Source organism: Pararge aegeria, chromosome Z (genome assembly GCF_905163445.1).
Source record: "Pararge aegeria chromosome Z, ilParAegt1.1, whole genome shotgun sequence".
Lineage (NCBI taxonomy): Eukaryota > Metazoa > Arthropoda > Insecta > Lepidoptera > Nymphalidae > Pararge > Pararge aegeria.
In genome coordinates, this window is record NC_053208.1 from 6,446,802 (window position 1) to 6,461,248 (window position 14,447).

Here is a 14,447-nt window from a genome sequence, read left to right on the forward strand (position 1 = left end):
CTATTATTGAAGCACTTGGTTTGTATTCTCTTTGAACTAAAGATTCATCTAAAATCGTAAAAAAATATTAAGAAATGATGAGCAGATTGTGAGGACTCACACTTAGGTACCTATTGTACTACAAAAACATATTTAACGCGATTTAAATTAATTATTTACGCTGCTGTCCGAGCTATGTGAATGGACCACAGTTCATTTAAGTGTATCAGCCTGTAGAGTAAATATAAGCGGCAGATACTTGGGTACCTACTTCTAAGTTCAAAATGCAGACTAGAAAGCTGTGTCCAGTCAGGAAGTAGTTCTAGTACAACATAAGCAAGCCTACCGCCCGCTAATTGAAGCAAAAACGAGGTACCAACCGCTCTCAGAGCAAAGATACTAGATTAATGGGCGATCGTTGTATGCCTAGCGGGCTTACACTGCCGCGAATAGGTACTCGGTTCTAGTACTCAAGTGAGTTTAGAAACCATCATTATCATTAACGCATATTAATGTCACACTGCTCGGTACATGTTTCTTCTCTCGAAGGAGAGAGAGAATTAAAGCAAATATCCAACACGCTACTGAAATACGAAATGACGGGCTTTAACGATTATTTTAAATATTAATTCATAATAATCTCTCCGAGGCTTACTTATAATAATAATAATAATAATAAATAAATAATTTATATACTAAGACAACGCACACATCGCCCGCGCCGTCTAGCCCCAAAGTAAGCGTAGCTTGTGTTATGGGTAGATGACTGATATATATTTTTATGAATAAATTATTAATTTATATACTAAGACAACGCACACATCGCCCGCGCCGTCTAGCCCCAAAGTAAGCGTAGCTTGTGTTATGGGTAGATGACTGATATATATTTTTATGAATAATATACATAAATACTTATGATATACATATAAACACCCAGCACTGAAAATCGAACCCACGGCCTTGGACTCAGAAAGCAGGTTCGCTGCAAACTGCGCCAATCAGCCGTCCTTCAGGCTGATACCAACTTAAAATGTTTTGACAGGAGTTTAAAATACACTTAAAATTAATCCACCAATAGTCTGCCAAAAGAATTTACATAATCATCATATCAACCTCCTTCCACTATGAGAAGGGTTCAGACAAAAATAGTATAGTAGTAGTAATAGTCCACCACGCTGGCCCAGTGCGGAGTGGTGGACTTTATAGGTACCTAGTGGCTTAAAAGAACGCTTTCGTTTCTGCTTTTATTACTATATCAATATACCAGTGATAATAAGGTCAGTCAATTCTGGGTTCGTTTATCGTAAGTTTGGAGGAATGAGCCACCTCAAAGTTGTTTTTTAAGAATTAGAATCTTTCGAAACTTAAATGTGATCAAGGAACCAAGGTTAATAACATGGATGTTTTATAAACCATTGATATCCAGCAAAGTAATGTTTTTTTTGTTCGCTGTTGATATCCGAATGAGCTTTTATACTTAGTTATAGATTTAAAGTACGTCCTACATATAATATCAATAGTTCATATACGTATATTTATTTTTATTTATATTTGCATATCTACTCATATACTTATATCTAGAACTTTTCTTTATCAAAAGGATCTATTAGAAAAAATATTTAAATAGCTTGGTCTAAAATATGCTTGTTTAAGTACGCTTGGTTTAAAGTCAAAAAAACAAACGCATCTAATATGCGTCTGTTTTTTGAGTGTGGTTTTTTCTGTATGGAAGTATGGATATTAATATTACGACAATATACGCATATCGCCACCAAGCCCCAAAGTAAGCATAATACGTGTTATGCGTACTGAAAAATATACACAAATACTTGCAATATAAGCCCCCAGACACTTTTTACCACAAAAATATTTTTGAGTTGTGGGAATCTAACCCGAATGGTCTTGGACTCAGAAAGCAGCGCCCATTGCCGTTGTCGTAAATATATCTCGTACCACTACCATTCAAAATTTTGTTTCTTGTCTTTATGTCTACGCCGACAAATGCATCTAATCGTTCTTATAAATTACGTCATAAAATTTTCCTATGCCAAGAGATTTAATATGTAGACTAAAAACCGGTTGCAGCAAACTAATGGACTTGATCAGGACGCGTTTGGTAAAGTCATTGCTCTCTCTACCAGTTGTTGTGTCTACTTATCACCAAAATAGGTCGCATATATATTTCTAGATCTAGAGTTTCTTAAACTTTGTTGGGTTTCATGTACATTTTAGTAGATAACGTTTGTATAACAATGTCGGTTTTTTTTTATCAAAAATATTTTTCTTTCCACGGTAAAGTAATGAGGTGTTTTCCACCTGCAGTTTATATAATAATTAATAACTTTTAAATCCGGTACGTGTATGCAAGCCGAGGACAAATTTTACGAAGGCAGGCAAATAACAGTCGCAATATTTACCCATTACCACTGAATTTTCACTGCAGTAGGCATTGTCTAACTTTTCCCTGAATTGCGGAAGATGTATCAACTCTGTATGTCACCTTAATTAAATTCAATTAGAGGATACAGTGCGTAAAAAAAATTGCCACTCGGTCACAGCATCGTAGGCCTATGACATAACAATCTACCTCTCTAAAAAAGTGAATGTGCTCGCCCGCACGTAATCAGCGTAATAATTATTATTTGTGTCAAAAAATCATCGAGAGCCTGATGATTGGCTGAAGAAGAATCGCTGAATTAAATAAATTAAAGAATCTTGTAATTTTTACTTTAAATCACTTTGCACAGAACTGAAAATTGTTTAACGAATTTGTTCTCCGTGTCTAACCGAAATTAAGCTTCTGTGAATGTAACCTTTTGCACATATTTGGGAACATAATTGCTAAAAGAAATACTACAACAGAAACTCGCGTACTACAGTTGCTACTTGTTGCGTGATCCATTCATAGATCACGATACACAAAAAGTAGGTCCGAAAGAGAAAAAAATATTTTGATACTCGCTTTGTCACGGATATTTTCATCCAATTAAAAATAAGAGCCCGCCCGCACTGTAGCAGCATGGCGGTTCATTGCTTCAAATTCCTCTCTCTTATGGCCTGTATCCAGCAATTGTTTGCAGATGCATATGTTCGACATTGAACCTTCAAGCTAAATTGGCTATAGGTAGTGATTTATCCAACTTCCTTTTTTAAATCTTCTACAAGTTAGCTTTTGACTCACCTGCTGGCACGAGATGATGGAAGCGGTTAAACCCATACTCGGATCGTATCGAAACGCTAAATCGCTTAGCGACACGACTTTGTCGGTAGTCTCGTATCTAGCCACGGCCAACCGACCTGGCTTCCCATTGATATCGGAGCTTCAATTTTTAAAGATTAGATGAATATAAAGGAATCGACTGTTTGTAGTTTTACTTTAAGTAGGTGTAGATTATACTGCCATTCTCTTCTAAGGCAGCCGGATCAAAAGAAACAGAAGGCAAGAAAAAACCAAGCACCTGTCTATTAAATTCATACAGTAAACATCTTTAATGTATAGCTAAGGTTTTTTTTTGCATTTAGCCAAGATTGTGATCCGAGCCGGTCAACAATTCTTTCTAAACATAATGATCTTTTTTATTACACCTGTTCATTATATGAATGAGGTACTATTATACTATACTTGCTAGAGTAGGTAACAACAGTTTTGTTTTAAATAAGTTAAGTTTTGTGTTTATGAGGAACGGGTTCTATGTCCGGCGGGGGTTATGTGCGTTTTTAATTTAAGCAATTAAAATATCACTTACTTTAGGTTATGGTGAAAGAAAACATCTTGAGAAAACCTGCATGCCTCAGAGGTCTCTCTCTAGTTGAGTAGAGTCTACCAGTTTTAACTTGGCCAGCGTGGAGGACCACGGCCTACATCCTTTTATACTCAGATTAGATTCCTGCTCTGTAGTACGTCTTTAATGGGTTGATAAGGAAGATGATAATAATTCTATGTTTTACTTCTAGGTTTACTTTAAATGACGACGTGATGATGTGTGAAAGAGGTGTAAATGGATATTGTGGATATACTGTACCGTTTGTATTGGTACCAAGGTGTTCTAGGGATTACGTACTAGAAGCAATATCCCTTTCATCAATCAACATTATATCAACCCATTACGGCCCACTACAGGGCGCGGGTCTTCTCCCTTCAATTTCTAAGATCCGTTCAGGCAGTAGTACTTCATACTGGCCCAGTGCGGATTGGTGGACTTCGCGCACCTTTGAGAACATTGTGGAGAACTCTTAGGCATGCAGGTTTCCTCACGATGTTTTCGTTCGTCGTTGAAGTAAGGATCTTTGATTTACTTAAAACGCACATAACTAAGAATAGTTAGAGGTGCGTGCTGGGATTCGAACTCGGCCCCCCGAAAGTGAAGTCGAACTCCTACCCTCTGGGCTATCACCGCTTTAATCATCGCATATCCAAAATTGAAGGGCACTCGTTTCTTGCCTTTATCTTCGTCAGTCAGATAGAAATCAAGTCAATACAGAAAAATATTCAATAAAATGAATAGACGAAAAAAAAGAGACTTATCTCGCAAACTATTTGTCCGAAAAATAACAGAGGGTTCTTTTTATTTTTTTATTGATTTAATCGAAATCAAAAAAAGTTTTATATTTAATAGGTAACATAACATTGGTCGTGTATAACTACACCCTAAATTCTAAAAGTGTATTTGTGCTAAACTAAACTAAATGATCATTAACTAATGACAAGTAGCGATCAAATATAATACGTACTTAACAAAGATATACAGCTAAATGGGGGTAGGTTAAAAATAAGTGTTTAGATAAAAAAATGTACAAGGAGAGTACAACAACAAAATAAGCAAACAAACAACAAGTCTAATATAAACAGTCTTGTTTTTTGCAATACCTATTAATTTTATTGAGTACAAACCATTCGTATACGCATCAACACTTTGCAGTATACAGGTGGTTTATTGTTCGGTTAATAATTATAATAAGGGTTTCTTGATAACAAACCCAAAAGATCAATCGAAAAAATATTTTGTAGAGGAATTGCCACTTCTGTAGGTGGTACGAAGTTCGCCATCATCTTTATTAATATTATAACAGTCCACTGCTGGTCTAAAGGCGTCTCCCAATGGAAGAAGGATAATCACATCGCTGGGGAGACGGGTTGGTGTTTTAAAATAAAAAAAGTTCTCCTATGAGCGTAGAGTCTTCGCGAACTTATGTCGAGTAGACGTTTATCGCTTGATATGAGTCAGGGAATAATTTACTTATATAAAAACTACTAACTCCACAAATTACCAAAGTTGCTGGGCGGCCAACGGAAAACAAAATGTTTATGCAAATGTAGTATTACATAAGTTTCTTTAGCATATACCTTCCAAAAAAATATTTGAATTGCGTAAAGTTTTTTTTATAGCAGTTACATTATTCACTACGAAGTACAAAGTTTGAATAGTAAAGAGTCCAAGTAGGTGGCTTAAAAAGTATATTTAATAGAACCCATTGGGGTTACCACGAGATGGCTTTGAGAGACCGTTTTGACAAACTAAAAAGTTTATTCATTTTAATTACTTAAACATTCATTCGTTTTGATGAAAAAGTGCTCAAGCACGTTTGAGCACCATTTCATCTGATAAGAAATAATGAATAGAGATGTGAGATGTTATCCTGTGAGATTTTCAGATAGGTACTTAGGTACTTAAAGGTGTAATTTGTATTGTTCGGACATTTAATTGAAAATACGCCTGCGAACTAGCAGTTAAATCTTATGAAAATCTCATGTCACGGTGTTTGTGGTCGCACTCGCCCGAATTGGACCAAAGTTTTTTATGATTTTTTAAAGTTTACTTAAGCAGGTATGAGAATAGGTTTTTTGTAGAATGGTAATAATTAACGGTCTGATCAGATTTCGCATCACCTACATATATATACCATCGCCTAAAAACATTTCAACACTTTGCAGAACATGCAAAGTACTCGTTTCTTAAAATTTCCACCCTGTTCCGTCAACCTGAGACGTAGGTGTTAAGCTTCATGTACCTTTAATTACACTGACAACCAAGTCTTAACTATCTGTTTGCAGAACCTCTTTGGAAGGCAGTTTCCACCTAAAATAACCTTGCAAGAAATTTAGCATTGCCTCTTTTCCAGTATCATCAAGATGTAGTAACAATTAATATTTTAGCTTGTGAGAGATTAAAGTGAAGCCGACTGCTTTAAAGAAACCTTTTAGTTAAGAAATTCATCAACTGTTCTTGATGCAATAAAGTGAGTTTCGTCAAATTATTTGAACTTATGCACTGGTAGGTCCTAATTTACCTTAGGATAAGATCTACTTAGCAATTCAAAACGCGTTTTTCATCTACCTATAGCTCTTTTAGGCATTGTTACGACTTACGAGCAAGTACATAGTAAATGTTTGGCATGTTATTCAACTCTCGTTGAAAGTGTTATAATAGGCAGACAGATAACCTCTAAGAGTGCGCACTATCGCGGGAATAAGAACGGTTTAATCTAACTTATTTAAATGCAAGACATATGTGTACGTCAGCTGATCGTTGATTAGGGATATTATTTATCAATTGATGCGTCTCTACGGAAATTTATTACTTCTTCTGGGTCCGGGCCTTATGTATCATAGGATAAAGGGATTTAAGATCCCAGATCCCTCTTGCCTAGAGTCCTGTACCCAGAGGGTATGACGAGACCCTGGTAGGTCTTAGGAGAAGGGAGGCCAAAATGAAAGATTTAACTTCGTTTGGTAGGAAAAAAAAAGTACGTAGCATTAATCTTTTATTTGAATCAGTCTCGAGAGATAATTTAACAACTAAAACAAACTTGTAATTAACAATGCTTAATATGTGGTAAGATTAAGACGTGATAGTTATACAATTGAAATTTTCACAGATTATTTCAGTTGCCGCTATAGCAACAAAACAACAAATAGGTACTATAAAAAAGAATAATTATCTAGGGGACCCACATAACAGACATAAATTTTGTTTCGTTTCTTATATATTTTTTTATATATACGGAACCCTTCGCGCGACTACGAGGCGCCCTTGACCGCTTTTTTATCGGTTTTAGTTTCGCCAGTTGGGTCGAGTGGCAATCCTCAGATAGCTACGCCGGGAGTGTGAGAATTATTGAAAAGATAAACCACCAGGGAGTCGTCTCTTGGGTCTTGTGAACCGTAATCAAAAATGCTACGCAAAAACGCTCGACGTTAACTAACAAACAGTCTGATATACCAATAGGTATTCTATTACTGAATCACCATCATCACCTACAGAGCACGGGTCTCCTCCAACAATGAGAAGGGGTTAAGGCCGTAGTCCACCACGCTGGCCCATTGTGGATTGGTGGACTATACATACCTTTGAGAACATTATTTAGAACCGTTGAGCTCCTACCTAACCTGGAAGCATCGCTAACTAGAAATTGTGGTGCTTGCAGGATATTGATTGTATGCAATTTGACGGCGCAACGGGACGTGATTATACTTTTCTTTATTTTATGTACTTTTTGTGGTGTGCATTAAGGATTCAGTGACGACGAAGATAATGGGGGCTGGCTGAAAACCAGTGCTGCGCGTTATCATGCAACTCTATACTGAGCCAGCTCCGTTGTCACACATTTTTTTTTTTTAATACTTTAACAATTTTATGACACAAATGTGTGACAATAAATACGATTATTCTTTCTTTCTTTCTTTCTTTCTAAAAGTATATTCATTTATGATTTATTCATTCATTCATATCGTACGTACATGAACATTGAAGCATAAACATTGGAGCAGCGTAGTGAGACCATTAAACTACTAACTAAAGAGGTCTATACCCAGCACTATGGCTAATGATGATGATGTTGAATCTGTATCTATTTAAAATCAACTTCCTTATGTGTGTGTCCGCAACTCATAAAGCGACAGATGCGTGGACTTAAAATATTCACACAAAAAGCTTTTATGTCTATATAAAAGCTTATCTTTTATATAGGAACTATTCTAAAAAAAGCAATCTGTCACCAAAACCATCAATGTCAAAACCATCCACTTTCCACTGTCACCAAAACAATCATGTAAAAACCATCCACTTTCCACTTTTATTATCGGCTTCGTACGCTCAGGTTGCCTTTAAAAGATCACTTTTAGTGATAAGGCCGCCTTTGCACTTTAGCCTAAGTACTATTACTGTTTTCTTTGTATTTTTCCTATTGTTTTGTGTTGCAATAAAGTTTTTCTATTCTATTCGATTCTGTTGGAAGCGACGCACTTTAACAAAACCCTTTTCTATTTTGTGACACTGCTCGTCCGGGGAAGTACTACTGCCAGTCTTATATGCTTATTTCTGCAGCCAAGCATTGCTTTGTTCCGTTTCCGTTCGAGTAATTATAAATAAATAAATACACTACGACATATGTACGATACGACACATCGCCATCTAGCCCCAAAGTAAGCGTAGCTCGTGTTATGGGTGCTAAGACGACTGATGAATATTTTTATGAAAAATACACAAATACTTATAATATACAGATAAACATCCAGACACTGAAAAACATTCATGTTCATCACACAAACATTCCCCAGCAGCAAGCAGGTTACAACAACATGAGGCTTTTATCTATCTTGTAGTGAAGCCCGCTTCGGGTAAACTTCGACCCTCCAGGATCTTTGGTACTCGCCCTGTAACGTGAGGCATTGCACTGTTTCTGGGCGAAGGTATTCCAGTTAACATGAGGTGGGCCATATGCTTGGTCCGTAGATTATCCCTATACTCATTATTATTATTACTTTATTACTTTTACTAATATTATAAATGTCAATGTAAGTTTGTTTGTTACGCTTTCATGCAAAAACTACTTAACCGATCCACATGAAACTTTGTACACATATTTTTGGAAGTGTTAGAAGTAATATAGGATACTTTTTATTCCGACATTAAGCTTGGTTGCATTGGGAGAAAGGATGAAAGTGTTTGACGATTTTACACCATAACTCCACTTAAATAATTATCCACTCCATTTAAATAATTATTTTTGTACTATAGAGGTTATTATATGTGTTTAATTTTGCCCAAACTTTGTGTGGATCTGAATGTGGTCTGAGATAGAGGACAGAACTCCTCAGCGGACAACAGAAAACCCCTCATTTAAGGCTTAGCGATACTGAATACTTTAATTTTTTGCTTTATGCCTACTCTGTCCAAGAATCCTGTGCACGCCACTAGTGGCGGCTATTGCATACTGATCTGCTATCACAACATGGCTCCGAGTTATACTAAATGATAATACTAAGTTATATTACGCGCGTTGAAAGCGCAATTCGCTTCCATAAATAATGTTCCTAGCTACCACTTGGAAGCGACAAATGAAAGCTATCGTCGCATCATCATCAGAGGTACCTACCTTTATTTTCGTTCACGTTTCCTGCAACACAGAAGTGCGATTATGGGGTTGCATAATACAGATTAGTCGCGCTGGTGTTTGTTAGTGTGTAATAAGAGTGATTATTTCATTAGCTGATGCGAATTTGAATTATGTTTATCCTTACTTCAAGCTTGTTCACATTTTGTATTGTAACACTCAGGCGTTACTTTGCGGAAGTCCATGATGACCTTTGGAATACCACCAGAAAAATAAAAGTCATAACTTTGCGTGCGTTGAGAAAATTATTGTTGATACGTGGAAAATGGAAATGTAGTACACCTTCATGATTTAAGTACTAATTATTATTAACAAAAGTATATTTGTAGAACTACACCTAAATTTAACGCCATATCAAATAAACTGTTCTTACGGCATGCTTTGAAAACAAAAACTAACGACACAGTCGTGTGCTAACAGCTGCTAGTTAGCTGCCAGCTTAAATAAACTTGTGCTAGGCTACATAAAATTACTTATTATTAATTTTAAAGGAAACTGTACACCATGGTGTGTTTCCTACTAATATTACAAATGCGAAAGTTTGTAAGTATGGCTGGTTGGATATATGGTTACCCTTTCAAGCAAAAACTACTGAATCAATTTGACTGAACTTTGGAAAGGAGATAGATTATACCCTGGATTAACACAAAGGTTGCTTTTATCCCGGGAAAATGTACGGTTCACGCAGGATTCATGGAAAACAAAAAACCGCTAACGAAGACAGCAACAGCTAATGACACAATAAGTTCAAAGTTAAGCTTAAGCAATAGGCTAACAGCCTTATTTTTGGATTAAGTAAGAAAATAAATATGATTAATATATAAATACATAAATATACTACCACAATACTTCACAATCGAGCCCCAAATAAAGCGTAGCTTGTGGTATGGGTACTAAGATGAATATTTTTAATGAATAATATACATAAATACTTATAATATATATATAAACACCCAGAAAAACATTAATGTTCATCACACAAACATTTTCCAGTTGCAAGGCTTGCGTATGAATTATTTTTCGATTTATGTGACCATAAAATGATAATTTGTTTTGTTCTTCTTCTTGACCAGAACTCGATAAAACTCGATTGTAGCTTTAATTGATGAATGCATTAGTTATCACCAGCATCTCATCATCAACATTATCAACCTCAAAACTCTCCCTCAAAACTAGACGGGTTTAGTCCACCACGCCAACCAGGGATTGGTAGACTACCATCATCTTACTACAAAGTATCCTTCAGGTAAAACAAATCCGAGCTTACGGACAGAGCTCGAAATATATTTTACATACTTCAACCAAGTGTGAATATGCCGTCCAAAAATAAGAGTTTTATACACAGTATAACGAGTTGCGAAGCTAATGGGTAACACTTTTGAAACGTCAAGTTGGTTTGAAGTGGCTTTACCACCGGTTCAGAACGCAGATTCTACCGAGAAGGTAGCTAGAAACTCACCAATTGCTCTTCTAAAGTATCAACATAATATAAAGATTTATTATATTACGAGTATCTTGTGAGTTGGCCGGTGGAGGCTCCCAAGGAGCTTGCCATACGTTTTAGAATTAGAAAACATAGGGAGGGTACTAATCACTCTGATGGTGATCTTAGATAAACTAGAGGCAGGCCTAAGGTTCATATTTGTACCTACTTTGTTACCGTTTTTCTTAGCAACTTCGTTGTTAGCGTGTGAGACTAGATATCAGGAGCTCCATGGGTTTCCTCCAATATTAACCCCTCCATTTCTTGGATGGGTCAAAATTGATGGGTGATGAGTTTTTCTGTTAAGAAACTCACTGTTTCAGCCTGCAGTTTGGAAATTGGGCCGAAGCGCCAGACATTTTGGAGAAAGGTAATTTTTACCATATCATATTTATTATGTAAAGTATATAGTAGTTTAACTTATTGGATTAGGCTGTTATAACAGATATATTGTAATTAAGTGATTATACCATTTAAATACCTATATTTTCCATGTACTTTAATATAACCTAAATTCAATAGTCGTAAATTTTCTTATTGATTCATTTGTGTCGCAAAAACCAGACTCATTGGACAATCTTGCAATTAAAACTTAATTGAGATTAAACGTTATTTCCTGTGCACCACGAATCCAGCTAAATTTCAATTCGACATGATCTCTTGAACCCAATAATTCTGCTGTGTTAATAGTGTAAACAAAGTCGTTTTACATTTTCAATAAATTTTGCCGCGCGAAGTAGGGGTGTACCTTCACTGTCATATAAAAGGCCCGGTATATGGTATCTCTCCAAGAGTTTAAACGTTCAGCGGTCGAAGGAGCTTCCATACGTCATGGCTTACCGTTTTGCTGTGAGTGAATTCTACTTTAAGCATGTGATTGTGTTTACCATAACATATAGTGCTGTCTTAATTAACATTGCAGTGATAGTAAATCCGTATATCTTTTATTAGTTTTACATTAGAAATGTACTATTATTATGATGAAAATATGATGAAAGTCATGATTTTTAATACTTTTGAGTGTTTAAATACATGTGTAACTGTTAGTGCTAATGTGTTGCGTAGTCTGTACATATATTTTAACAGGTTAAATACGATAACCAAGAAGGAATTTTTACGTGAATTAGTAGTAGTACTTTTTATGTATACTTACTTACTATAGGAAGCATTAAACAATGCAGTTTATCAACTGCAGACGTCCTTCTTAGCTGCATTTTTCTAGCTTTTAGTTTAAATGCAATCAGCCTGAATAAATCTTGAATTACAATTTAAAATTTTAAAAAGGTCATGAATCGCATCCAACTAGGTCCTCCAGTTGAATAATCCGGAAAGAATCATGACTTAGACATTCGCATTGTGCAAGTGGTTCTGACCGCTTTCGATTTCATCAAAGCTGCGAGCTTATAGCTTCTAGGACACAGTTACGTAATGGACATTTATATTAATATGCTATATTGTATTTCAGCTAAGCTGTTTCCTTCTGGCTAGCGTTGGCATCTGCACCGCGACTTTTGGTGGACATGAACAGTTAGTACCTATTTTCATGTTCCTTTACCTAAAACGACTTAATCCACAGTTGATAAATCAGCTCTCGGTTTTTCAACGTTTATTTATACGTCATATACGCCGCGTCTTAGCGGAACCGCAAGAACACCTGTTGATGAAGTTGTTTGTTTGAGATTTCTATAAAGTGTTTCTCACGCGTCTCTTTATTGTGGTAAATTGTGAAAAGCTATTGTGTGTAACCCTTATAGTTTCATATCTGACCCTGCATTGCGATCTATTGTGGCTGCGGTTTCTCATGATTATATCAATGCACTTGACTGCCGTCAAGTTTTTGCGTTCATGGAAATGCAAAGCGAGAGTTGATCCGGGTTGCTAATGTTAGGTTGTTCTTATTGCAGTGTTCATATTCGAGTACATATACCTGAAGAGCATCATGACGATCACGGCCACGGCGGCGGACATGGCGGAGGTGGCGGCGGAGGTGGCGGCGGAGGCTACGGGGGTCACGGTGGAGGTTTAACTGAACACCTTCATGGAGGCTTCGTAGACCATCTGAAAGAGCATGATCATGGAGGAGGCGGTGGCTACGGAGGTGGATTTGGCGGTGGATTTGGCGGTGGACACGGAGGCCGTGGAGGTGGCCATGACTTCGGCGGCGGTCATGATTTCGGAGGCGGTCATGACTTTGGCGGCGGCGGCGGCGGCGGCGGCGGTGGCGGCTACGGCGGAGGTCACGATGGCGGATTCGGAGGTGGTCATGATTTCGGCGGTGGTCACGGAGGCGGCGGTGATTTTGGCGGTGGCCATGGTGGACTTGATATCGGAGGAGGTCATGACTCAGGAAGCCACGGCGGTTACGATCTAGGTGGGGGCGGTGGACATGGCGGTGGTTTTGGAGGTGGATTTGGCGGAGGATTTGGTGGAGGTCATGGCGGCGGTCATGGAGGAGGATTTGGTGGACATGACTCTGGATTTGGGGGCGGTCACGGCGGCGGTTTTGGAGGACATGACGAAGGTTATGGCGGTGGTCACGGTGGAGGTTTCGGAGGAAACGATGTTGGTCATGGAGGAGGGGGAGGATTTGGAGGACATGACTCTGGATTCGGTGGTGGACATGGCGGTGGTTTCGGCGGAGGACATGATATAGGTGGAGGGCATGATGCAGGGTTCGGCGGTGGTTTCGGCGGTGGCCATGGGGGAGGTTTCGGTGGATATGAAGGCGGTCATGACGACCACGGTGGCGGATCTAGCCATGGGTTCTCCGGTGGCGACAGTTACGCATCAGCTTTGTCCGGGGGTCACGGATCCGGTGGATTCGGTGACGGAGGCCACGGAGGAGGACTTGGAGGAGGCCATGGCGGAGCACTTGGAGGAGGTCATGGCGGAGGACTTGGAGGAGGCCACGTGGATACATATGCCGTAGTTAGTGTGGAAACACTCGGAGGAGGTGGAGGTGGCGGAGGTGGCGGCCATGGAGGTTATTCAGGAGGTGGAGGCGGAGGTGGGTACGGCGGTGGGCACGACCACGGATCTGGAGGCTTCGGGGGTGGTCACGGAGATAGCTATAGCATAGGCGGAGGCGGAGGTGGAGGTCATGGCGGGTTCAGTCTATCAGACCTGGGCCATGGTGGACATGGAGGAGGGTTTGGCGATAGCTACACCAACGCTCTAGGGTCTGGCCACGGTGGAGGTCCCTACCACAAAAGAAAATGAATACATCAAATAATATATCAAGTCAATTGATTTTGTTTGATTGTATGTATGTCGAGCCAACTAAGTCATGTTCGCTGGTAAAGTGCGGTGCGGTCCAGTATTAAAGTACAATTTGTTGTAAATAAGTTAAGTTATTGTTATGTTTTTTAATTATATTGTTTTTATTTAAAGACTTTTATTTATTGTTTAAATTTACCACACGCTTTCTGCTGCGTTTCTCGTAACCTCAAAACAAATTAAGAAAAATATAGCCTATTCTTTTTTCATAAACGCAGGCTTTCTTACGCATATTGATTTCTTTAATTGTACTAGAAGTAGATACAAGTGACACAGTAGCATGCGAAAGCGATCCTGTGGTGTCCCGGTATGGCGT

The 14,447-nt window shown here is 38.2% G+C and overlaps 1 protein-coding gene across 1 annotated transcript; it reads left to right on the forward strand.

Moving 5' to 3' along the window:
* Nucleotides 1–11,686: 11,686 nt before the first annotated feature.
* On the forward strand, nucleotides 11,687–14,074 carry LOC120636685 (glycine-rich cell wall structural protein-like). The gene is made up of 3 exons (XM_039908253.1): nucleotides 11,687–11,704; nucleotides 12,321–12,382; nucleotides 12,760–14,074. Exons 1-3 carry the CDS (start codon nucleotides 11,687–11,689, stop codon nucleotides 14,072–14,074), a joined length of 1,395 nt encoding a protein of 464 aa, XP_039764187.1.
* The last annotated feature ends 373 nt before the right edge of the window (nucleotides 14,075–14,447 follow it).